At 42.5% G+C, this 26,649-nt stretch overlaps 6 protein-coding genes across 6 annotated transcripts; 2 read left to right on the forward strand and 4 right to left on the reverse strand.

Annotated features, from left to right (window-relative positions):
- Positions 1 to 1,377: 1,377 nt before the first annotated feature.
- EAE97_003167 (uncharacterized protein) lies at positions 1,378 to 2,310 on the reverse strand (the record flags this gene model as incomplete). The annotated part of the gene is made up of 2 exons (XM_038873679.1): positions 1,378 to 2,081; positions 2,139 to 2,310. 2 exons carry the CDS (start codon positions 2,308 to 2,310, stop codon positions 1,378 to 1,380), a joined length of 876 nt encoding a protein of 291 aa, XP_038735542.1.
- Positions 2,311 to 9,266: 6,956 nt separating this feature from the next.
- Positions 9,267 to 9,691, forward strand: EAE97_003168 (uncharacterized protein; the record flags this gene model as incomplete). The annotated part of the gene is made up of 3 exons (XM_038873680.1): positions 9,267 to 9,361; positions 9,428 to 9,556; positions 9,604 to 9,691. 3 exons carry the CDS (start codon positions 9,267 to 9,269, stop codon positions 9,689 to 9,691), a joined length of 312 nt encoding a protein of 103 aa, XP_038735543.1.
- A 4,400-nt stretch (positions 9,692 to 14,091) lies between these two features.
- EAE97_003169 (uncharacterized protein) lies at positions 14,092 to 14,646 on the reverse strand (the record flags this gene model as incomplete). The annotated part of the gene is made up of 2 exons (XM_038873681.1): positions 14,092 to 14,309; positions 14,361 to 14,646. 2 exons carry the CDS (start codon positions 14,644 to 14,646, stop codon positions 14,092 to 14,094), a joined length of 504 nt encoding a protein of 167 aa, XP_038735544.1.
- Positions 14,647 to 15,231: 585 nt separating this feature from the next.
- On the reverse strand, positions 15,232 to 16,197 carry EAE97_003170 (uncharacterized protein; the record flags this gene model as incomplete). Its single annotated transcript, XM_038873682.1, has 2 exons — positions 15,232 to 15,357; positions 15,433 to 16,197. 2 exons carry the CDS (start codon positions 16,195 to 16,197, stop codon positions 15,232 to 15,234), a joined length of 891 nt encoding a protein of 296 aa, XP_038735545.1.
- A 504-nt stretch (positions 16,198 to 16,701) lies between these two features.
- EAE97_003171 (uncharacterized protein) lies at positions 16,702 to 18,368 on the reverse strand (the record flags this gene model as incomplete). Its single annotated transcript, XM_038873683.1, has 2 exons — positions 16,702 to 18,212; positions 18,266 to 18,368. The coding sequence occupies 2 exons, from the start codon at positions 18,366 to 18,368 to the stop codon at positions 16,702 to 16,704; spliced, it is 1,614 nt and encodes a 537-aa protein (XP_038735546.1).
- Positions 18,369 to 21,143: 2,775 nt separating this feature from the next.
- On the forward strand, positions 21,144 to 22,130 carry EAE97_003172 (uncharacterized protein; the record flags this gene model as incomplete). Its single annotated transcript, XM_038873684.1, has 1 exon — positions 21,144 to 22,130. The coding sequence occupies one exon, from the start codon at positions 21,144 to 21,146 to the stop codon at positions 22,128 to 22,130; it is 987 nt and encodes a 328-aa protein (XP_038735547.1).
- Positions 22,131 to 26,649: the final 4,519 nt, after the last annotated feature.

The following is a 26,649-nucleotide window of genomic DNA, read 5'->3' on the forward strand; positions in this document are numbered from 1 at the left end:
TACCAAAATCGATACTGATTATTTCTGTCTGGAACGTTAAATACTCAGACTCTTTGAAAATATCGTGTTTTTGATATTATATGATTTCTAGATAATGGTGGCCGTAATTGAAGGCCAATGGTATTGTTGGGAAGTAACAATGCTTCGATTGATGTCAGATGGAAGTTCAAGATATTGCCTAGTACTAGGAGAAGGGAACTTCCGTTCGGTTCTGTAAACCTAACTAGCAGACTCCTTCTCTGTAAGGCAAGTTTTGAGATATTTATCATTACTACCTGTAATTACCTACTTGCTTTTGAAGATAAGATACCGGTACGTAGGTAATAATTCCAAATCTCATCCCGTATGCATTATCCAATAGAATTGCAGATATCAATTTTATCTATATTTATATCTTACAGTCATAGTCATATATAACGTTATACCGATTCTCTAGGAAATCACCTTATTACATAAGCGCGTTTAATGATTTTCTACACTGTATTATAGTCCGTGCGTTATATTAAGCAATTGCAATTGTGGGGGTGAGATAGTGCCCTGTCTCCTGTCTACCTACTACCTACTAGGTAGGTATCTACACTCGGACTTAAAATATTTTGATGCACTTCTAAATGCTTTCCAACAAGCTACCAACAAAACAAACACCAACAGTAACACTGGCACTTCAAGGATCAAGACCGTTGATTTACAACAAAGCATGCATTGACCGTACGACTGCGGCAGGTTGATGCTAGCATTAGAACCAATTTCGGCCGTGGTTCTTCAAGGAGTATAACCCGAGTTGTACGAGCAAAAAAAAAGCTGGTCAGTTACGGATCCTTCGACCGAAGAGCTCTGGCCTTATCCTCCCGTTACTATACTCGAACTGTGATGGTCCCAAATCCCATAGCGTATCTTTTGTGACTGAATCACAAGCTCAACTGGAATGGAGACGGGTGCCCTCGAAGATCAAATCTCCATGTGTGAATAAGCATATGTGTGTGTTGGTGGCTGTGAGTGCATCTATTCTGAGCGTGGCATTTGGTGCACGGCAATGAAAGCCTCTGGATATTGTTTGAAATACACATCACAGCGGCTTTGAGAATAGTGGGAAGAAATTGTGTAGAGAAGTCGTTTCAAATTTTGCTATACAAAAGAATGAAAGGGAAAAAACACTAATCGTACTGGGTATTTACATTAGGATCGTTCCTTCATTTCTACCGGCAGTAAATCAAACTCCGTACGCTCCTGACTCCCATTGATTGTTCCTTCAAATCTTCCATCGTTTCCAAGCAATGCCCAATCCATCTAAAGCGAGTGTCGAGCACTTCGAACTCTGTTTCACATATCCCAAGCAAAAGAACCAAATATCCCGAATTGTTATTTTGATATCCTCTCTCATATATGCGACATCATGCGGGGCGAGGGAGGCATAGAAAGAGGAGTAGTAGGATATTGATATCCGGACTCGGAGCATGTGGTAGAGTGCTCGTAAGAGTGTGATAAAGGTGGCGTCTGCATATATCTGTTAGGACCCAGTCCAAGTGGCTTTGCAGCTTGAGGGTGCCTTACATGAGGATTATCATAACCGTGATGAGAATGAATATCGATCGCTGGCAAGCCTTGGTAGCTCATATTGTATGGGCTCATAGTGTCTTCAGGTTCTCGCTTGATTGCATCGTTGAAATGCATCATGGAAGGTAAGGTAACTGGTACTGGTGCCATGTAATGCTGGTATGCCTCTGATCGTTCACTATCGGAAACTGCGCGGTATGGCTGCGAATGTGGGTATGGTGGGTAGGAAATATCCTCTGGCGCAGGGTATGTATGATATGTAAATAGAGGTGGCGTTCTAGATCCATCACGATCGAAGTTTTGAGAAAATATGATCTCGTCATCGCTGTGCATTGGAGGTGTGTACTGGCTAGGCAAAAGTCTTGGGGAAACTTGTCGTTGCACATGTTCTGGGCTTCTTCTGTATTGTTGATTCTCGTTGATGCGTTCTGGCTGTTGATGAAGCTCCGCATGCGCCTGAGGTGGAGATGCTGAAGAGGAACCGGCTCTGCGCTCGAGGTCTTCGAGACGTCTCTTGAGCTTCTTGCCTAGAGGAAAGGAATCAGTGGCTGTTTATGATCCGAAACTTTGCGTGGATAACTTACGGTAGTTTCTTTGAGCAATACGATTCTGAATTCTTCTGCGCTCAGCAAGATCAGAGATCTTTGTCCAATCCTCATCTGGATTGGCAGAGCTGCTGAAAGCACTGCTGGTGCCGTGGGTTGTCATATGTCTGGCGGTAGTAGCCGTGGAGTATGTGTAACTGTGTCGAGACATGCTGATAATTTGTTTAAAAAGATGAAAGTGTACCGATTCAGTATCAAAAGCAGAAAAGTTGAAGATATAATCTGGTCTGAGGAGCCTTGGAGGATCTGAAGTTCTGTTACAACAAGGTCTTGAGATGCCTTACACTGGGGAGGCTTCCTCCATATATATGTGAATGTGGGATAACCAAACTGACGCAGCTATACGGAATTTCCAAACCACTTGGCCCCGAATCCTGGCGCACTTCTTGCTCAGCTACTCTACAACACAAACGACCAAAACCCTGTTGAAAGACCCTAGAAGAGGAAATCCCCTGCAATTACTTTGGATACCCTGCACAGCATGCCCCCCTTGTAAGTCACTTTGCGCACCCTGTTAAAAACGGCCGGGAGGTGCGCCGTGCAGCTGGGGCAGTCGATTCTGCCACAGAACACATAAACACACACACCATCCTTCCATGGACACCGAGTCCAAACCTAAAAAGGGTACATTCATCCACATGCATGTATGAGGCGTACTAAAGATCCAATCTCGTAGTCAAGATTTCCTAAATTGGAAATGTGGATTAATTAGGGGGCCATTAATAGATTTCCGCCATATCGATGAGTATGGTCACTGTCTGTCTCGTAAAGCAGCATCCAACCACAACCCACCAACCACCAACCGGAGAAATTCATCCAGAGAGTTGTATGTGTGTGTGTGATGAAAAATGTAGGTAAATTTAGAAACAATTCACAATTTATTAATTTTGACTAATTCCAGAGATAGAATCAGCCATTATGTACCTAGAGATGAAGCAGTCAGAAGAAGAAAAAAGCAAACTCTATTAACAACTCGCCAGCCCTATGAGTGCACATTAGGCGTTGATGAAGCACAAACCCAAAACCTATTTTGAAGCCTTTATCAAACCATGAACCATGCCGTTGAATGAACGCACGAAACACACAGTCTACTAACTGCTCCTAGCCAATTGCATTTACGATTTTCCACTTTTCCTCTTGAGGTATGCTTTTCGCTCCTGCCTTCCCTCATGATGTAAATGTTAATAATAGACGGAGAACTAATCACTTGTACACTGGGTACAATATCCATCTCCATCTCATAGAAGTAAAGTACGATGCAGTGAGTACTACTGTGATTGATTTGTAAATGATTCAGTCTACTAACAGGGCAAGGTCGAATGGTTAGTAAGTAGCAACGGCGAAGGTAATCTAATCGGACCCATCTATCTAATCATGGTAAATTGGCGTTTTTGGGGGTTCGGGGAAGTATTTGCACGTTATGACCAGGTTGGAGATAGTTACCAGATTGTATCTTTGTTGCATATTCATGATGGTTGCCTGAAGACTTAATGGAAATTGCACCCCAGTACAAGGTAAAGACCTAGAGCCAGATAGACGATAACCGAATGCGATGGACACTATTCACTGGATTAGTTACGAATTACGGAAGCATTTTCTGACAATCTCGAGAACAGTCTTGGTCTGTATTAATGGAAGCATAGTTTTCTGTTCTGGGACTGGGAGGCTCCATTTTGGTACATCGGAAGCCATGAGTAAACATTTTTATCACACACCTAACAGCTAGCTAGTAGGCTCGGAGCCCGCTCTTGTCTTGCTTCCCCTCCCCTTTTACCATTTGTCTGCCCCAAGAACAATCACAAGATTCTTCGAGGTCGCCGAATTATTAGCATGGCTGAAATATCTAATTATGGCACTAATAGTATATGATACTGAGCATTTACTATAGTTAACGAATACTATTTACGAAGTCAAGTTTAAGGGGGCTTTAGATCAATCTGTACGTAAATTTAGGTTAACTAATGGGGGCAAGATCCCATATGGGCCTGATCTTTGGAGTATCTTTGATGGCTTTAATCACTATCGCCATGCAGTATAAAGCATCTTTTATCTTGGAAAACACTTAGCCAATTTCCACGGGATAATGATTGCGGATGTCGCGATATTCTTTAAATATTCTAACTGGCCTTTATTATTCAACATAATTCCTTCCATTACTCCGTCTCAACTAGTGGTGATTTATTCGCTACAAACAAGTCAACATCAAGCCAATCAAGCCAAGAAATATCTTCAGCATCTTGAAATTGTCATCGCCGTCTATCATAATTGATCAATAGGCAATTGAATGCGATTTGATCCCATCTAAAACCCTCATACCCATGTCGTGTTACGTCTAGCCCTGGAAGTACACGTGCTTTGTCATATGTTTATTTATTTCGACCGCCGATGACTATGATGCCTGGGACGAGATACTTTATTGATTGGGTGATAAAACGATGATGAACAAGGTAAAATACAAATGTTACCATAATTTTCCTTGGGAACCACTCCACACCACTATCACATCAAACCCTTGAACACACAGACACCCCAACCTCTCCGCCATCAATTAAAGTCCACACCGCAGGAAAATTGGTTGCATGGAGCATATAAAACCCTGTCATACACCTTTTGACCAATAGCCATTGCAGATTCCTGCTTAAGCGAGCGAAGTCGTAATTCAACGACGGTGAGAAAGACAAACAGTAGCGGAGTACCGCAATTTTATGCTCAAGTCACGAAAGGGACAAATTCTCGCATCGTTCATTCCGGTACCACCGAAGAACGCATTAGATGCCCAGGTGGCCTTGTTGCGCATGACACCATTGACCGCTCAGCCCTACCCGGTCGCCATCTCCCCTCTCATCTTTACAGATGCCAAAAAACCCGAAAGTATAATGTTGTGTTGGCTTTCAACATCATGTACCGTAACAAGGACGAATGGTATTGATTTCTGCAATCATTAGACCTCCAGCACAACGATAAAATGACTATCTTAGGCATTTAAAGGCGTCGAGATCTACTATACGAGTTGGTTTCAAACCGGGTATCTGAAGAATGGGGGCGATCGAGACCGGATTTAGGAGACTGTTACACAATGCTTTGCGGTGAAGACCATTTCGTTCTTTGCCATGAACGATCGACAATGAAGACCATACGGATTATCGGATTTACGACCGAAATGTTCCAGATTTCATGGCAAAATTAATACCCCCCTCATGAGCAATATTCGAGTCTTGGATCCGGATTTATCGACCTGATAAACCCGTTATCAAAATTGACAATTACGAGCCCTACCTGCCGCGTTTTCTCCTTAACACTCTCCTTTCTTAATGCCGAGTGACTCTCACGAGGAGTTTTCACATATGCTTCTATTTCTAATTCCCTCATTGTTCTAGTCTGATTCCATTACCACACTAGTCGTCGGCAGAGTACTTGCTTCTTCGTATTTTGAACCACTGCATTTTAGTACCAAGAGAGTAGACTGAGAGAGCGAGATACCCATACCAGACTACGAATCTAGTGATGACTGTTCCTGGATCAATCAGCGTATCAAAGCTGACGAAAGCTTGCTCGTGCTTGGTACCCAAAAGCCACTTCGGAGAATTAGTCGACTGCCACATACTGTACCTTCAATAGAGGTTCAAGGAGCTTAGCTGAGATTATCGCATAGACACGATTAGAGGTTCACTAGTTTCATCGTAGAGGCTGGGAATTACGCTTCCTGAATCAATAGTACTACTGGGCTTGTCTCTCCAATCTACCATCTCAAGCTTCCAGAAGTGGGATCATTCGTCCGAGATGCATACTCCCAGAGAAAGTCTTGCATTCAATGTTATCAAACCTGATGATTTTGTACCCCAGATATTGTTTGTGGATGATGATCATTCGTTGAGTGTCTTCAAATGTGGGTTTTCGATGACCTCAATCTTGTAAGAGAGCAAAGAGTATTAGTCCACCCCAGCCACGCCGAGATCCAGACTTTTGGCTCCTCTTACAAAGTGGGAAAATGCCATTCTCCCAAGTCTCCACCCCCGTGATAATGGTTCATGGGTATCTTATTCCGTTTCCCGCGTGGGTTCTGGGATATCTTTGCGGATTACATGATACATGCGAAACATCTCATGTCATTCCTTTCATCATCTCATTGTTCTAGAGTAAAGCCAGTACCCGGAGCTCCAACATCCAGTCAACTTCTTTTTCTGAAGTCTTATGTGATATCTTGAACCCACACAATGACTTTGTCACCGCTGAAGATGATTCGAGCACGCTTCCATGCGTGGCATGCTTGATATGATTATGGGTAAGCACAAGCAAGCCAAGCAATACCAAGTCTTATCGAGTATCTTGTCCTCAACCACTGGTCTGTAATCATCTTTTAAGGTGCTGACATGATGCCCCGCTGTGCTTCATTGGAATGGATATGCTGCGGGAATTCCCAGTGACAAAGTGCCGGGATTTAAAAGGGCTGAGCAACTGCTAATTGTGCTGTGGCTTGGCAACTAGATTGCATCGGCTGTGTGTGGTATGGTGAACATTGGTTCCTCTGGTAATTGGGTGTAGATACGTGTAGACACACTGCATGTTACTGACGATTTTGGAAAAGTATGAATTTTAGTTCATAATCTGTATCGTGCTTTTGACATCTATATTGCGGCAGATGAGAATTGTCCAAAGGGCAGGTCGCCGATTTGACTTTTATTCAAGCTTTACTAAACTTGACAGACGGTCTAGGATAGAATCTAACATACACTTTTACGAGACCGTTGAATCAAGTTGAGCCCTTGATCTTGGTCCGAGCAATTGAGACAACTCCACACCATTGAAGGCTGAAGAACCCGGGGGACTCCACCGCATCATTAAATGTGCCTTGGACCTTGCACGCAGACGTCAAAGTTTATGCACAAAATACATCATCTCATATTATATAATTTTATAATATAATCATGAAAATGTACGGGATATGTACACGGGCTTCAGAGATTAGGGTCTTTGACCACTCTAATCCGTTCAATCCGGATCTTTTGCATGGTCACCCCATACCTAAAAGCATCCCAAACCTTGCGGAGTATCAAGAAATTTGAGAAGAAGATCTCGGAGCAATTAGAAATCACCAAATTCTATTGTACAACTGCTGTACGTCAAAATTAACGTGATTGTGCGGTAAGGTGATTGTTAATATGAAGATCCGAAATGCTAATATTGTCATTTGATATTCGCGTAGGCAGGAGTAAGGCACAATGACATGAAGTCGCATTGGGAGCGTCCAATTAAGGCTATTTTAACGTCTAGGATAATCCTTCATTTCACGATTCGGGAATCTTAAGGCTAGTTTGAGACTTTACGTTCGAGCTTTCGTCCGTCAGGATTCTATTCTCTTGCTGGTGCGGCTTGGGTAAATCCGAGTAAAGCAATGCCATTTGTTACTGAGAAAAAGAACGTTCTTGATTACGGAGCTGTTATGTCGTGACTTCAATTTAATTTTCGACTCCTTCGCTTTCCTTTATTTTACTTGTGTTGTTAGCTTTGTTTTCCTATCCTTTCCCTTTCTCCACTAATATAGCCTCACAACGTACACCAAATGTCGTTTAACGTTAAGAATGGGCAGTGGGGATTAGATGCCAAATATGGGGTTATGACGCGCTACCCATTTTCGCATGCTCCGATTAACTTGTGAAGAAATGAAGGGTTTTGATTGGGCTGGGAACGAGGGGTTATAGGCTGATATATTGATATCGATGGTAGATCTAGATTAATGCTGTAGATGACAACGACGACAATGAAGGGGTCATATTAGGTAGTGGATCTAATCGTGTCGCCCTCATTGCTTTGTCATTAAATTATTCATGTGAATCTTTGAAATAGTATCCTGGCTAGAAATGAAGGCTTCAAATCGATGTAGTATAGTCGGCTCATACTATAATCAATATCAAGATTAACATGCCACACTTGTTCCACCGAGTTCGGGAGAAACATCCATGACGAGGGTGCGGAAATAGAAGTCGTAATAGTATGCATACTGACTCACCGCCGTGAATTAGATTATACGTATATTCATTTGTTCTCTGAGCCAGATAGATGCATGGATGGATGGCATCACCAGCATTGTTCAAACCCGATTGATCATGGATGAGAAAGTAACGTTAACAAACATGCCAACCTACGTACATAGATTCAAGCCTTCTGGTCCCTGAGGCTTGTTGCACCCAGTACATTGTTGGTTGCGTATTCCGCATCGTACTATTTGACGGAGCCTCCGCAGCAAAGAAGCACCGACCGATTCCTGGCAGCTAAAGTAATGCTCGCCGCGTAAGGCTGAACAAAATTTGGCATTTGTTTGTGAAGCCACCTTTAGATCCCCTACACAGACACCGAGTAGAATGCCCTGACGAGATTGGTATACTCGTTTGATCATTTGATATCAACCCTCTGTTACCACCCACACATCTACTACCTTTCATGCAATATTTCAAACCCCCATACTTTCAGTTCACCGCCCGTCGATCATGTATCTTCGATTTCACTGTAAAAGCGTCCAGGGCTCTGCTCAAAATGAGGTTTTCACGTCGAAAAATACTAGGTGCACTGCCCACCTTCCTGTTTGAGGCATTTAGCAGACATTAGATCGAATGTTCCATACAGATCAGGACTCAAGCCTAGGGCTGGGTCACAGCCTGCCTGTTGTTTCTTTTTCTCCTGTTATACCCAACAAGTATCTGCCAATCAAAAACTGAATCTCGAGGTATTTACTTGTGGTAGTGTTCTATTCCTGGTTACTAGCGGATTAGTGGAAAGATGATACAATGGAGAAGAAATTTATTATAAATCCCACAAGGCGTAGGTAGAAGAGGACACCCGTGCCACATTTTTGGGGGCTGGTTTTGAAAGCAACAGGGGCCCATTTTCGTTCTGATTGCCCAGATACGTCGTGGTTAAAAAATCATATACTCTATTTGGTTGCATTTCAGCAAGATTTCCGAAATTGAATCCTTGAAAAGATCACAATGGAGAACATCGTATATGGGGCCAATGAAAAGCGATATACTTATTGTAACGAGGAGAAGATCTACTCCTTGAATATGGGTTCTGATTCCTTTCTTCATCGATACTCGAATACTTCCAAACTTGATGTCCAGGAAGTTGTGTCTCCGCAATAGTTTTCGCGGGTCGTCATCGCGATCATTGTCTAACGAACTGCATCCGACTACTAGCGATCACAGTAGGTAAGTGCTTTACTCTACATTTATTTTTAGGCATTTGAACACATACTGATCTTCGATCGATGAAAGTCAAAACCTACTTACAAGCGCTCACCTATGGAGACCCTCTGTGAACGATCCACTGCTACCAGCCGGGGAAGTTAGGCATGGAATTCCACCTACGATAAAATTCGGTAAAACTCCACTTCATAGTCCAAAGTACGTACTATAGGACCCTATGTATTCCGAGATTCATTCATTGTCAGTTCGAGTCTTCATATCATCAGGGGAATATCCGTTGCGGCAGCAGACAATGATAGGAGTCACAGTGGGGAGGGTGGATCATTTGGCTAGTTCCAGGGCTCGAACGGAACTTATTAATCACCGATTCAGAGTCCTTCCTCTGTTTCCACATGATATTGCGATATTAACTCGTGATGGTTTACACATGTAGGTTACATAGCGACTTTATGCGCCGCAATGAAACAGACGAAGGAATTGACAATTTACGGTCGATCCGTCCATATTGTGGATTATGGAACTGACGGATGTATTAGTGTTTATTCCTTTTGAACATGTACGGGAATTTAAGCAACGGAGTTCCCTTTTCCTTGTGCGGAGGGGTCTTGCGGCATGAATGATATCGACGGGACATTGAATGGCCCGTCTTGGTCGCTCGTTCGAAATCAACGATTGAGGAACTGGTTCTCCAATTATTCAATTCTTCTTCACCGAATTTCGCATTTATTCCCCCCCGACAGCCTACTTACGGTATGCTTCAAACTCCGTAGGCTGAATACTGAGGGTATTTCTCCGTCAACTACGAGGGTTCCGACGTACATAACATCTTATCTCCATCGCTAGAAATACCATGTGAAAGACAGGCAAGCCATGTGGTTGCAGAATTTCACTTGGGGCCAGATTCCCAACATCCTTGCCAGAGCCCTGCATAGCATAGATAGATAGCTGGAATGGATGGATAGATGGATAGATAGCTTCAATACGCTCCCAATTCGGTAAGTCGTATTTTGCAAATGAGGCTTTAATAAACGAGGGGAAGGGTCTCTTTTACACACTATGAAGTCAATTAGATTCTGGACCATACACCATAGCAAAACGGCTGCGCATTCGCTACCTGTGAGTCTGTGACCTTTCACGTACATGTGAAATAGAGGGAAGTGGGAAAAGCAGTTAAAATAGGTGTAATGGATACTCTCTCTTTAATGGGTTTTCGTCTGATTTAGACGCACGAAAAACCACATTGGAATGAAGGGACTCAGGGAGCTCAGGTTGTAGCCGAGCTCCCCTCCATTTCTACCTTTATCTCTTTGCGGGTTCCCGATTAAAACTCGGATCCGAAGCACAAGCTCGAGTCAAGACAATTAGAAAATAGTATAAGTTTCCGCGGCAAATCATCCAGATATCCATTGACATCGAGATTCGAGATATCTCCTTTCCTGGATATCTCCACCAATGCCAAGCACCAATGTTTAATCCCTGCAGCATATTTACCCATTTTACCAAGCCTACCAATATCTAAAGCACATCAAATGACATTTCTCTTCACAAACTTGGATTGTCAATTTATTTCCCATGAACAAGCAAGTTAATCTATATCCGAGTGGGAAAAGTTTTATTGAGACAATTCTACCAATGATCAATTCGACCCGATGTTTCGGCAAGCCCAAAATTGCCATGTGGATGTATATATGTAAAAGGCTAGTGGATAATTATTCGTACGAGTGAAACACCTTGTTTGTGAATCATACTAGGCTCCCATCAATCTTCAAACTCGCCAAATGCGCCTTCTAGGTGCCAATCAAATGAGAGAGATAACATCACACATCTAGCTCGCGATCGGTCGGGGCTCGGTTTAATACTATACCTTTTCTCCTTTCCCCGGCTTTAAGGAGCTTTTTCCGTATCCGATTTGAGGCACATACGTATGGCATGTTCATATGCCCCGTTGGTCAAATGATTGAAATCTACCCAGCATTCAGGTAAGTCAAGGCATGGTTTGGATTGGAAGGGCGCAGTGCATACGTGCAGACATTTGGTGTCTTTTAACGAGACACCATTGAAGTAAAGATCTTCATACTGGCGGACCCAAAAGATTTTGACAGACGGCTCCGTGCTTCTCGGCCTGAGTAGTGATTCATCGTGCATGCGAAGTATTGAGTTCCCATAATTTCCATACTTGCTTGCTTGCTCAATTTGCAATCGCGGGCGTGCGGGGTGTCCAGCCTCGAGCCAGCTTAGGTTGCATGTGCATTCCACGGTATAGCAGCTAAGTATTTGGTTGGGATTCGTTCCTTGTCGCATTCCAAATCATTCAACTTCGCAAATGAGGCTCTGCTTCTCTAAGCGGCAAAATGTTTAAGATATTGGTGTGGTGTGGTGTGCTGTGCTGTGATGAGGGTGCGTAATTCACACGTAGCCTGCCATGGCATTCGCCGTACTTGGTATAGTTATAGGTGTGTAGTAAATGATTTATCTTACATGTATTTAACGTCTGAGGCTCAATTGATATGTTGATGCAGAGATCTTCGTTACTCCCTGAATTATGCATTTCTTTTTGACGCGTCAACCTTCGATTAATGATCGCAGACCACCAACTGTTATCAGGATCTATAGATGTCAAATCTACAGATTCCAACTGTTGTCTTTTACATGAGTATTAGTACATGCGGATAGATTATTCTGCATATCCGGCATCGACCATGAAAGTCCCGAATTAAGCTGACTGTGTTTGAACTGCCGATATGTCACAATTTTGACAGTTTGATAAAGGTACCGGTGCAAGTAAAGTGGGATCTCGGAACCGATTTCGGGCTAACTCGGTGTACTCTTCTAGAGATTTGGTCCGTATCTTTAAAAGCAACTGCTTTGTTCGGTGCCGATTCCATAATGTAGACAATTTCTGGCTACAACATACGAAGGCACTGGCCCCCATGGGAAATTACAGGATCTGTAAACTCGAGTCAGCAACTTTCATCCTTCACTTTTGGCTTATTTTGGTTGGATATTGAGCCAGGTCAGAGGCACAGCAATATAGCTAGACAGGGAATCAAAATAGGAGGAACGATGTCCTGAGTTGAGAATAGAAAACGAGCTAAAAATCATAGGATAGGAAGGTATCATCGACCACGGATTTGGCGTCTGGAAGATTCTTTTTCCCCTCTGCGGATCAAGAGGCTCCTTTGAAAACTAGCTTTAACGGATATTAAATATCTGCGGTGTGCTTTTTTGTCATAAGGCTCAGTCAGTCCCTTTAATGGTTATATCATTGCCTGAAATGGTAGAGAAGATAAGAGTGATGAAGATCTGGACAACGAAGTGTTTCTCCTTTCGGAATGGTATGCTGAGCACAAAAGATAAGGAAAATAGTTCTTCTGCGCTTCCAGTTCCTGCTTGTACAGTGGAGAAATAAAAAAGTTGTCTCTTGAGATTGATATGGATCATGTACGAAACTAGAACCCGCTAGACAGCAGAATTGCTCTTCTTTTCCTCATTGATGCAATGCCCCTCCGCCTAGCATTAGCCGATGTTGTTCTCCGCTTCTTTCATTTTCAAAGGCTTTCAGTTCCCCCTTTCCTGATGTTGCAACAGTAATGAGACGACTTGTGACTTGCAAACAATCATGTGCACCAAATGGTCGAAGTTGTTTCCTGAAGTGAGATAGACATTCGTTGTTTTGTGTTTAATGTAATGCAGAGGGCCTTTCAACACTCTTCTCTCTTGTCTTGACTCTTTTGTAATGAGAAGGCGAACAGTCTTGGCTCTAGAGTATTGGCAATATATCCAGTTAGCATCTTCACTCTGCATCGATGTTCTGGAAATCTTAAGTGAAAGTCTAGAAACAATGGACAGAGTCTCTACCTCTATCGAACCCCAAGTTGCTCATACTGATCAACAATGCCATGTTATGGGCTCTAGCCAGACACTTGACTGCTCACACGGAAAATAGGATGAAGAACTTCTCATCTCAGGTGTCAACACCTCTGTCGCTTTACCAATGTCTCTAGGACAAACCTGTCCCTCCAGAAATAGAAAATAAAATTCAGAGTCAATCATGTTCTGTATCGTGAATCTTCCTTACCTGATATAGATCAGCCCTCCTCGTGCATGAATTGATGATACTAGATCTGGATTGAGACTCTAAAAGTAGTATCTTAAAGTAGGTACATTTCAATGAGAAGAGCAAAGTAACCTGTTTTCTCAGTGAACGTGAATAAGTGAACTCCATAGTGGGCTACTTCTGCTGTTTCTACCACATCTTGACTATTTGGGAGATACTCATCATTTCTTGTTTAACTAGGTAGCCTTCGCAGAATTGACATTGCTATGTTACCAAAGCCAGGCACATTCCTTTAGGACGATCAAGGCAAATTTTGGTGTTTACAGGATTCATAATATAACAACGCAGATCATGAATAGGTAATGGTACCTTACCCTTGAAGTGCTCTTTGATCATCAGCCCAAATCATCTACAGCGTTCATGGGATCACTTCACTTCACTTCACTTCACTTTAATCAAATTCAGCGTTATACGCATAGCGATGTGAGATGTTGGTGGTAAGAAATCTTTCCTTGTTCTTATTCAGAACTAGCCCTCTGATTTATCCTTATTCCGACGCCTATTGAGAACAATCAATGCCTTATTTGAGTATAATGCCTGATCAGTGTTCCTCCTTGTGCCTAGGCCATCACCTTGACAACATCTAACCATGACCATATATCCTATACCAGATCTCCTATTTCTTGTTCACAACATTTCCAGAGCCAGTGCAGTCCCCATCAACCTGTCGAGAAAAACAGACCCCAATATACTTGTCGACAATTCCCAATTCTGCTCCAAATAAGTCGGTATATTGTATCTGCTTTTCGTTCTTCAAGTCTTCGATATGTTCCTTTTGTTCAGCAATCAATACTTGAAAGTTCAACTCGTTCTTTGTGTTTTTTCTTCTCTGATCTGCTCCATGTTAGTAAGACGTTTTTGAACAGAGTGACGAAGAATTCTTACCCAAATCTCGCAATTCCTCCAACACGGGGAGTGCCTGGTAGAGGTGAAAATACTTGTTGGTGATTTTCTGTGTGGTTTCAGCAGAGCTGTTTTCATCGGTATCGCTGACAGGGAGAGGCTTGTAGAATTCTTTGAAGACTCTGAGTTTCTTTGCACGTCTCATCTCGATAGTTTCGATTGCATTCTGGCAGATCACAACTATGTCAGCTGCATCGCTGTCATTTAAGCCTTCGAACATGGCCTCGATTTCCTGCTTGGCTTTATTGATTCTTACTTGCCGATCCATGATTTCCGTAGCGAATATACGAGATAGGAACGAATGGTAAACTTCATGCAATTTACTGTTTTTTGTCAACGGTGATAACTTTTACCAAGTGATGCAGATGATAGCTTACCGCTTTTGTGAACTTCGGTTCGATTCCTGTTTTATGATTTGTATGAAAGAAGACTGAGGTCGCAATCTATTCCTTCTCCAATCTCGCAAAGTGTTTGAATGTGGAGAATTATTTTGTTGAAATCTGGCAACTTGTAAATATTGATGGACACGGATGCTTTTTACGGAGAAAGGGATCGATGTTAAGATGTTGATATGCTAAAAACAAGAGACTGGTTACTTTACGAAGCTGCTAACGACAGAATATTGGTAATGTGATTTCTTGCAAGTTTCTATAGCTATATTTCACTACCAACTTCTGTAATTCAACCGTATTTCATGGTGAAGGAAAACTGCCAATAAAAAATTCACCAAAGCTCTGAGAGCATGAGAATTCCCCCAGTAGTTGAGATTACACTTTTCCAAGTTAGCTATGCTTCCAATGCATATTTACATAATGCCTATTGCCTGTCATAATTCCTAATTCATTGTTCAATCTCATCCATCCAATGAATAGCCCACTTCACCACTCTCTTCAGCCATACCCAATAATCTCTTCCTCATTCCTTCCGCTCTCTTTTTCTCTTCTTCGTTCAGTACAGTAAGATCAATATCACTAACCCACTGGAATTCATCAACAATGTCAGCGTTATCGCTTAGTAGCTATTCACTCCAAAGGGTAGAATATTTTCAACTCACCTCCCTCAATCCATGCTGCAGTACGTTCCTGGCTCTCACTCCCTTGCCATTCCGATGACCTACGCTCCCGTGTAGTGTTGCCCTTTCCTTACCACTTTCATACTTTCCTCTATGCAAGATATTGTTGTCATAAAACACAACATCACCCGCTTTCATCTCTACCCTGATCTCGCCCTGTACTCCCGTCTCATATTCACCCATCTCTCTCTCTGCAGCTGTCCTCGCCCTCTTATGAGACTTGGGAACCACAATCAAAGAAGAATCATCATACAATGCCATATTCCATTGCGCATGCCATGCAGGCTCTGCTAGTCTTGCAAGTTCCTCTTCAGCCGTAGCAGAAGATGGGATGTCATCTCGGTGCCAACGAAGCTCGAAGTCGCGATCAGGACGAATCAACAAATTAAATAGTTCCATGACCAAATCTTCGTCCTCACATTGCAGAAGCTCTTTCACTACACCCAACATCTTGTCCGAGAAGTAGATCTTGATAAACGAAGATGAAGTTGCAAGTTTGGGATTCATGAGTGATTGAACACCCCAAATACCATCTTTTGCAGGTGACTCCCCTTCTCCTATGTTCCAAGGTGGAAATTGCTTGGGAAGCGTTCGAACATATGGCCACGAGCCAGACCGAGCAAGGTCGACAGTGTTTTTCGCTTCGATACGGAGAGAATCAATCTCTGCTTGACTCAGAAGAGAGGGGATGAGCACGAAGCCATCTTGTTCGAGAGATTCAAGGAGTTTTGACTTTTGTTCCGGCATTTTGCTTGATATTATTGTTCAGAAAGAGGTACGTAAGTTCAGGGACAAGCAAAGTGTTATATGATCAAGTGCCATGTTTTAAGTGATGAATATGCCATATCAGGTGATGATACTGAAAGTTGGGATATGACGGGATAATATCGGAGTTGAACATCCGTCGGTCTAACATTTTGATGCGGGGCTGTTCCTGGCGGGGTATCGTGTTGTAACGTAGCAGAAGTACGAATACAAGTTGCTAATTTTGCGCATGCACATTCTCGTATTTCTCGAGCTGAAAAGAAGCCGAATGTGTTATTTTATGATTGATAAATGCAGAGAAAATAATCGTGCAATCAGAAAAGATAAGAGAAGCTATTTTGGCAGCTTACTTGCATAAGATATTATAGCTATATATGTATCAAGTGTTGTTTTCCCCAATACGGGTCATATGGACATGCTCTTAGTAAACTAGAATACATCAATGATCTTAGGGGATAAAACTTTCCCCAAGCAGTGCCAATGCCTTTATTGCCCGATAACATCAATTCCACTAGGCAATCCAAAGACTTGCCCGTTGGCTTCAAATTGACATTTCGCCGTCACAACGTCTCCACTAGCTTCAGCCAAACACGACCCAGTACTGAGGCTTACAAGATTCCCAGTAACATAGTACTCCCATCTCTGATTCTTTTTGCCAGAACATGCCATCAGTGATACCTTTCCTACTCCAAGATCCGTTAGACACTTAGAAGTATCGAAAATTCCCTTGATAGTACCATCCTCGTCAGTTTGCCATACTTGCTCGTCCGATCCGAGAGAGGCTGCCCACGCTAGGCCTTGACGAGAAGAGGTAAGAACATTCAGCGATGCTGTATTGAAGATCATACCAGTCGGTGTAACGTTCAGATTTCCATATCCAGCAGAAATACGATATACCGCAGTACCGTGCGAAGGAACATTGACAGCCGTGACTACCTTGGATGAGGATGAGACTTTTCCGGTCCAGAGGTCTTTAACCTTGACTGCTGATGCAGAGATACCAATTCTTTGGAATGATACCTTGTAGCTAGCCGTGGAATTGCCTCGATTGATAACAGTGAGAAGTCGGTCCCCATTTGCTAGATCTTTAGTCAAAACATCCCATGTACCATCTTGGCTGACAAGTGTAGCCTGTAATGCCAATGGATCTTGGTTTACAGTAATAAGATCTTTATTCGTGAGATAAGCCACCTCATCTGCGCTGAATGCCGGAATATAAGCACTGATAATAAGAGGAGCTGATAGTGAGGCCCAAATAGCGAAATGTGACCTCTTTTCGTTGAGCGATAGATCGAAGTGATCAACAATCAAGAAATCTGGATCGTTAAAGTACCCAGGCTTCTGGTATCTCGCCAATCTTACTTCCTGTCCATAGTTGAATAAGATAGAGTCCCATCCAGTGATGTCGGGCCAGTATGAAGTTGAGTTCCAGACGAGTGTATCACGCGAGTGACGAGCAAGCTGCCCGTATTTTGGGACCCAGTCCATCACAGTATACCAATCAGTTAGATTGTCCTGCGCTGCAAAGTATGCCGGAGCAGACTCTGAAAAGATGAGAGGGCTCTTCAATGCACTTAAGACGCCATGCCAATGTCCGTAAACACGCTCATACTCTTGCTCGGTTGCTGAAGGCATGTTGCAGCCGTCAACCTTGAGGTAATCAAAACCCCATGAGGCAAAAGCTCGAGCATCAATTTCCTCATACCCATACGAACCTGGAAATCCACCACAAGAATTGATTCCAGCATCGGTGTAGATTCCAGAATTGAACCCCAGGCTTTTCAAATAGCCGGTCAACCATGGAAGGCCGCGTGGAAACTTCTCGGTGTTCCATAAGAGACTACCGTTTGTTTCCCGACTGCCTTGACTCCAACAGTCATCTAGATTAAGTCGATTGTAACCTGCTGCAAGTAGGCCTTTCTCTACCATTGCCTGGGCTGTCTCAACGAATAGCGATTCGTTAAGCCCACACATAAATGCTGACCAATTATTGAAGCCTTAAGCCAGTTAGCTATTACCGTAAGAAATGCTGCATTAGGAATTTGCATACCCATTGGAGGAGTAGGCTGAAGTACTGAAGCAATGACAGAGACATCATATAACGCCACTCCAGCGAGGAGTAGGTGTTTCAAAGTTGAGGTAAACATTGACATTGCCTAAGATCGAGAATGCTCAATTTCGAAATAAAAATGGCTTTGAGTATTTGTGGCCGAGCTTTCTTTCAGGTTATGTTGTTCAAATAGATATAGTCAGGTATTGATCGACATCTTGTATGCCTATTTCGAAAGGTCGGGAGCTCACGATAAGAATACAACATGCAAACAACAACGGATTGAGCGAATCAGCAAGTGGTTTTACGGGACTCGTTGTAGCACTGCAGGTCCGAGAGATTATCCGGAATCTTCAGCTTCCCCGCAATTGTATGTTTAAAACTTTTTTTAGGTCCCAATGTGAACAACGATGCGCACATGAGTGGGATGATGGTTTATGTGGGCATAAATAGACAATTGGAACGTTGCTCTGCACCTGCAGTAAGATAAAATTCAAGTATCTATGTCAACCATTCTTTGGTGTGATCAAAAACTGATCCTAGTATGTAGCAAGAGAATTCATGCCTCCCAACTATTGTCAAAATGCAGGAACAAACCAAAATTATCAAAATGCCGCAAGCATGGGACAATCAATCTTTTTGGTTGCAATATTTCGCACCTGTGAGTTGCACATTTGATTGAGTGAAATTATCGACTCTCAAAATCATTCAAGTCACCATCGAAGAGAACTGCGTGTGAGTATCTGGCTATTCCTATGGACAGGAGAAGTCAAAACTTTTATACTTCGTGAATTCCAGTGGCGAAGTTGAGTTGAATCACAAGAAATCTTGTGTCTGATTGAGCCGATTGCACCAATCTACCTTGAGTATTAGTGCATCTCCACTCAGAACAAGAAAACAGAAGAGCATCGACTAAGTAACTCAAACTGTATGCAGATGAAAAGGTGATACTCCCTTGATAGATGTGATACATCGATGACCATCTTTCCTTCAGTCCAGAGAAGCATTATCTCAATAGTTTAGTGATGAGTATTACGAATAGGACCATCCATTATGCCGTTCAAAGTTGTTCTTTTCATAGACAGTTTTTGTTCACGCTTGAAGGCTTCCAGTTCATAGCAGAGATCATTGAAAGTGTAGAGCTTGGAATGGAATATGAAATGATTACCGGGTAATCAGTAGTAGCTTTGAGGAAGGTAGCGAATACCCAGATGGTGAGCCGTGGGAAACTTCCTATCCCAATGACAGTCACGAAGACACATGTAACTTAACTTGTTGTTGTCGGGGTGATCAGCACAACACAGAAATATGCCCCTTGGTGTAGTAAGTTCGAAAATCTGATCAGAGCGTAGGAGCTGTTGCAAATTTCGAAAACATAAAGATGACGGCAAGTACAGAACATTAGAATTAAGATACCAAAATCTAGACAACAAATGAGAGTGGCGTCAATAAAAGGATCTTGCTTGAAGGACAGAGGTGGATGACAGCTTTACACGAACGGCCACTAAAATTTAGCCAGTTTGGTGCAGCAAAAATGAGAAAACAACGGTTGCTTGTCAGGAAAGAGGGAGGAGCAAAGGAAAAAATTGAGGAATGAAAATTTGAACGAAAATAGGTTGAAAATCGGCAAGGGTATTAAGAAATCTCAGCGGTTGAGTATTTCCAGCAGATCAGCTTTCCTGGGCTGTAAACGCGATACTTGGTGCATCGTACCCTAAACTAAGACGAAAGTCATCACGCCATGCCAAGATCTGGATATAACTAGTCTGGTATCCCAAGTAGTCTGATGGTTAGTAGCAACCAATATTTTTATGTCAGAATATTACCTAGCTGATCCTGTTGACAGAGAAGCAGCCTCATAAGGAGCTCTTTCGCCGTGCTGTGACGCTGTCATAACACCAAAACGGTTTTGACTGCCAAAAATGCTCAAAAATGCCAAAAATAAGCCATATTTGCTGGGGTGATAGAGTCTCGCAACAAATAATTGCTGCAGAGGTAATGGCAGACTCGGGGTGTAACGTCGTGGAATTTTCTAACATGGTAGTCTCGGAGAATTCAATCTTGCAATCTTTGCCTACTGTAACAATATTGCGACAACAATGAGACGTCGCAATTGTGATTCCCCGAGCAGAAAATATGAAGGAACTCATTTCTGAGCCCGGAATCGAGATGAGCGTCGCGGGGAACAAATTTGTCTCCGGGACGGGGACAGAAAAGGAAGCAATAATTCAGGTCGTAAGAATTTCTGCATTAGAATCTTGGCCGACATTTAGATGAAAGAAGGAATCACTAGCAGACGAGTCGGAAGGAACAATACAATATCTTCCCGTCGAGGCCGAAGAGGAATGGGGGAAATGTAGGGGTATAGGGCTATGGATTTTCAACCACTGCAAGCGAAGGGCTAAGGAAACTTCTTTTTCCCCTTTAACCTCAATTTTATCCAGCCACTACATCCATCTCATTTCCTCAACATTGCACACTCCTACCTAAGATATTGACCATGTTAAGCTTCCCACCTCTGTTCGCTCAGTCCAGCCGCGTAATCGAAGCCAATTCATACACATTTGGAAGGTATCATAATAGGCTTGCATATATATTGCAATGAAGAAATTCAGCCTGAGAAATTCAGTAATGTATACCATGTACATGCGAGCTAGCTCTTCAATGGTACAATTGCCAAGTATTGTATTTTTCGACTGTATGGCCAGATGGGGAAAGCGAATTTTGGTGAAGGAGAAGTCTCCTCTCGTAACGTTTCTATATTTCTCTGCTATGATGCACGTTCTATAGTTTGCAACTTTGGTGTTACTGGTTTTCGTTCGTTTTCGCTCATTTGGTTTCGAGAAATCCGTGTAACGGATACATCACCGTCGTCATCATGGTTCTGCCAGCTTTCGTATTTCTTCCACTTTATATGTACCCATACAACTCGACTTCATGGAGTACACTTACCACCTCAGTCGTCGCCAATCCAGAACTCAAGTTTCATGTAATTGTTGCCCCCAATTTAGCGTTTACGGACCCAGATATCAACTATGTTGCAAGCGTTACAAATCTAAGTAGCTATGCAAATGTCCTGACTCTTGGCTATGTCTATACCTCTTACGGAAACCGAGATGTTTTGGAAATCGAAGCAGAAATCGATAAATATGTCGCATGGAACTTACCAACCGAGCTTCCAATAGGCGGGATTTTCTTCGATGAGACGCCATCGAACAACTCAACATTCCCGTATATGAGTACACTTACCACATACGCGAAAACATCATTAGGAGCTGGCAAAGATTACATATATCTTAATCCCGGTGTTGCGGTCGATGCATCCTTCTATACACTGGCTGATAGCATCAACATATTCGAAGAGTCTCATGCGAACTTCAACAAAACTTCATTGAGTAGTTTGGATAATTCCTTACTAGCTAAGTCAACATATGCAATTCATGATTTCACCGGAACTATAACGGAACAAACTGCTCTCGTGAATCAGCTTGCGTCTGCGAACCTAGCAGGGATGCTCATAACTACACAACCTGGGTACACGGAGTGGTCAAGCTTATGGTCTTCGTTCTCCTCCGAAGTAAACACTTTGAATCTTGGTAATGGGACCGGAGGTGGTGGCGGTGGTGGCGGAGGGGGCAATGGAGGTGGTGGCAATGGGGGCCATGGCGGAGGAGGGGGAGGGGTGAACAATGGGGGACATGGGGGGCACGGAGGTGGAGGAAACAACGGTGGACATGGAGGGGACGGAGGCTATGGTGGCGATGACGAGTGCGATGATGGTGATGATGATGATGACGACGACGACGATGATGAAGACGATGGAGACGACGACGACGATGAAAATGAAGATGATGATGAATATTGAAGAATTGTGCAACTTATATTATCAAATGAACCGCTGACTCTTGATAATACTTGCAGACAGTCATTACAGAATACTTTGCGTCTTCAAGCACTTCTACGTACATACATTCTATCTATTCAGATATCTAATTAATCTTATCAACATTTAAGAAACACACTAAATTGCCCTCAAATAACATAAAACGGTAGTTTTACTCATTCAGTTCAAAAATATTATGTCATTGTAAATCAAGTGTACAGATGAGTAGCAATTACCTGGGTCCGAAAGTCCTGTCTCTCCCCATAAACGATGTTACACTACTCCAAAACTGTGACATCCATATCAGTCCCTTAAGATAGGAGAAGTGGAAGTATATTCTAAATCTCCATCACTACTGATTTCATTTTTCACAGTCAAAGTTAGCGGATGGCATCAATTTGTGAATTGAACGCCCAAACAATGTAGGAAGTGAAACAGATATTCATCTCACCTCAATATCCGCGAGCATATACAACACAACTAGATCCAGCCTTGCCTCGCAATTTTTCTGCAGTTTCCCTTTCGTATTCCTCTTTTGATCTTGGCTTCTTACTTCCCCATGAAAAACCGTCTTGAATATCCATCTGATACCACCGGCCCGATATTTAACCTCCTATAGTCATATAACATCCTTAGCCTCTGAAAATTCTCTGTTTCTGATTCGAATATGCAGGGAGTTATTTCGTGGATTCGATGAAGATGATTATGATAATTATCTGGTGCAGAAAGAGATGTTCGCAAAAATAATGACCTTGCATCGTGTAGAAGTCAAAAAAGAGTTGTTTAGGACCGAACAATAAGTAAGCTAATGAATGAATTAAAATCCCCAGTACACTGGAAAGGAAATAACTTCATTGTTCATCAATATTTCTTTGAGTGATGAAATTTAAATAGATAAGAAAGTAAATTGCTCAACAACTTCAAGTGTATGCCTGTCTAAGCCAACTCAATCTCCTTGTTCCTCTTGCTACTCCTTATCTCTCAATTTGTTCATTGAACTGGAGGACTGCTAGTACAGACAATTCTATATCGCTGCTCCTGGGAAAGGAGATCTGCATGTGGAGCTGCTGGGTTGGAACATCAGTAACAGCTCCTTTCAAGCGATAGTTGTCTTGGATGCACGAGTAAGTTGACTTCTTTCAATTCTCAGACCTGTTGTAGAAGGCTCTTCTGACACTTGTAGATTCGATTGTATATAAGTTGAAGTTTTTTTTCCCGCTTGGAGGGAGAGGTCGAATAAGTCGAGCACTTCGGCTGAATGCCCCTTTGTATGAACTAAATAATCCGAAGTAGAAAGTGTATTTGGAGCTGAGGATTCACGAAATACGAGTGTTTGTCTTGAAAGTTTGATCGATTCGTTGTGTATATTGAAGTCCCTTTCTAGACTGTGTACAGCAAATCTTGCAGACTAAGTTGGGATGTGTCTTCCTGTATCCGGTTCAGCTGTGTCATGATGATACCCTTTTAGGATTTATTACATACCTGTTTGTGTAGAATAGTTCAAACTGTTCGCCTTGCACCTGTAAATTGAGTTCATTGACTGTATCTGCTGGTCTGCCTTTGATAAAACTATTTCTGAGTAGTTCTGCGAAGTCATGGGTACACGCCAGTACTCTTTTATCCTTTCCTCGCGAGTCCTAGGCTCCTCGGAGTAGCTTGAGCTTTCTCCAATGTCAGGGTCGTTTTTTAGAAGAGTTCCATTTCTTTCTTAGTTATTAGCACCGCAAAGTCCGCTGGTTTTTTGGATGCCATGTTGCGAACCGAAAATTCGCAAGGGCTTGAACATGATATTGTTGATATGTGGATGGGTATATATAATTTCTGGGTATTGCACGCTGCTTGCAGCACTGACACAACTTTGGAAGCTGTATTCTCTGTTGCATGCGATCTCTCAGCATCAACAAATATGAGGGCTGAGATTGGGTAAGTGAAAAACAGACGTATTTTGAAATAATGCCAACTTTGGATGCTTTGTCATTGAAACGGGAAGAAAGATTTGACAGTTTGCATAAAATGGTGGGTAATATATTGTAGTCAGTTAAATTTTCTGGTTCCACACATGTTAATAAGTATCATTCACCATGGAGAATAGAGTAACAAATGAAACCCGAAGTTGACCCCTTTCACAGACACGTTCCGCTAAAGAATGGCCATGAATGAATTCAGACGTAGATCTATGAAGGTAAAATTATTATGAAGCAGAACATTATGGAACCCTCGCATATGCATCATGTGAGCTGATATTACAAAATGCCAACAACAAAGCTAGCTAGTCTTGGTCTACTTTCCTACTTGCAAGTCCTGGAAGATCAAATAGAACAAAAGTTGGAAGAGAGAAGGGAATCTCTATTAGCATAACTGCTCTAAGAAATCTTTCGGAGATAACAAGGAACGTATTGAAGTTTGTGCTTAGATGGATAGCTTTGGAGAGCTACACTGCACGGAATGGAGATTAATAGGATTTTCCCCTTTCTCATATATATTCAAAGATTTATTTCCAATCACAGAGCTTGGGAAACTGTTTCTGAACATCTACAAGGTGTTAAATACAGGTCGAGACTCGGTAGTCGTAGTACGTAGGTAACAAAATGAAGTCACTAACTCCTTCATCTTTCTGTCTTGGGAATGCTTGGAAACTTCACTTAAGGTGATATAAATATGTGCTAATTATCCAGATTGGTGGGCTTCGATCGGCTGTAATAAAATAGGCGAGGCTTCTAACAAGAAAGTGACGCTCACGATGTCTCCAATGCCCTATGACTGCGCTCCGCTATATAAATGTAAGCCTGCGACTCGTATTATCAGTATCTTAAATGTGAGAAAAGATGCTGAGCAGGACAATCGTAATCATAATAAGCCAGAGTGAGGTTTCAGTCTTCTCTCTAAGAATTTTGTATGCTCTTGAATACTGTGGTTAAAACTTGCAGCATTTGAATGTAAATCTACATTATGAGCTTAGAAGTAAATCAGAAGCTTGATACCTTGTAGATTGCCAAGGGAAAATGCATCATTGATGAACTTAAATGATTTTTGTCAATACAGAACGAAGACATCATGATCCCAACTTGCAACGAAGAACCTTTCCATAAACTCTATCCAGACCCCATTATGTTTTGATAGGGCTTTGGGTATTCGGGATAGATATGCGTTTCGGGTGTTGTCTCTGCAACGACTATTTCCAACGAAGGCGAAATCCCTCCCATTACTTGTATAGAAAATAGCCGCGCACTTTCATTTTCCTTCTGTGGCATACTTTCTCCAGCTTTTCCACTTCAACAATTCAAAAAATTGACTTTGCAAACACTCTCCTCCAACAGTACCTCGAACTTTCGATATGCCATTTACTCCAAGGTTACATACGAATCAACGCACAATTACTAATTTGCCTACAATTCAAACTTCCAAGCCGACTTGCCTAGAACGCAGATACGGTATTATTTGGGAACAATGTCACAATGGAACTCAATATCTTCAGAAACATGGTAGGAAGATCATTTAGGTCTCGGTGCAACTTGAATGCTATCATAGATCTGCGAAGTGGCTATGAGGTTTTCCGGACACTCTATAATCTTTCAGCAATACCTTTATCAGCGTCAGCTTTACCCGAAGCTTCTATCAACTATTGGCCACTTACGAGGCCTTCCTCTCCTATGTCCCGATTCTCGCATTAGACAAACCTACTCTCACTAGCCGCACACTGCCTATGGATTCATCATGCAGCTAGACCAGCGCAGAGTGGGTTACGTAGGCTTAGAGCATGGCACTGCCCTCCCTTGGACTATTGGTGTCAAATCTATTCCGGTTGAGATTATACAGGGTGAAAAGGAGAAGTAATATGGGAAGCAGCTCTTTCTTTACATAAAATTCACAACTAGGGTAGCAAGGACTCGAGGATTACGAAAAATTGGCAAGTTCGGTAGGCTCTTTCGGAAGTAGGGTGGAAACACGATGCGATCATACCATGCTAACGAGTCAGGGGTACAATATATTAAGAGACTAACTGTGTATACTATTGAGTAGCTGCTTTCTAATACCTTTCAACTTCAACGAAGCAAGTATTGTATAAGATTCGGGAGCTAAGAGACGGCTGTTACTGGTAGGATCAATGCAGAAGAAGATATCAAGCTAGAAGTAAACATGTTGGTTAGAGATCAACGCCCTCTTGAGGGGTAAAGGCTCTAGCAGCTTTACAAGCAAGGTTAGAAGCAGCGAATATACTAGGTCAATTCTTACATTCGAATCCGTCCGGTCGCCTAAAGCCTGCCGGCATGTCACAACGTTGAAACTATCCATTGAACCACCAGCACGTTCTTAACCGACGGAACACCCTCAAACTCCTCTGTGCTTAGAAAGTGCGCAAGGGTATGCGTATCGGTCGTCTATAGTCACAGTCCCAACTAATTGCTTTAATGGGGGTAGTTTGGTGTGAATATGGCAATTTCAGCGTGCTCACACAGATTGGCACTTCTATCAACGGCTGTGCGATGATCGATCAGTCGGA

The sequence above is a fragment of the Botrytis byssoidea genome (assembly GCF_014898295.1).
Source record: "Botrytis byssoidea strain MUCL 94 chromosome Unknown BBYS_005, whole genome shotgun sequence".
NCBI lineage: Eukaryota > Fungi > Ascomycota > Leotiomycetes > Helotiales > Sclerotiniaceae > Botrytis > Botrytis byssoidea.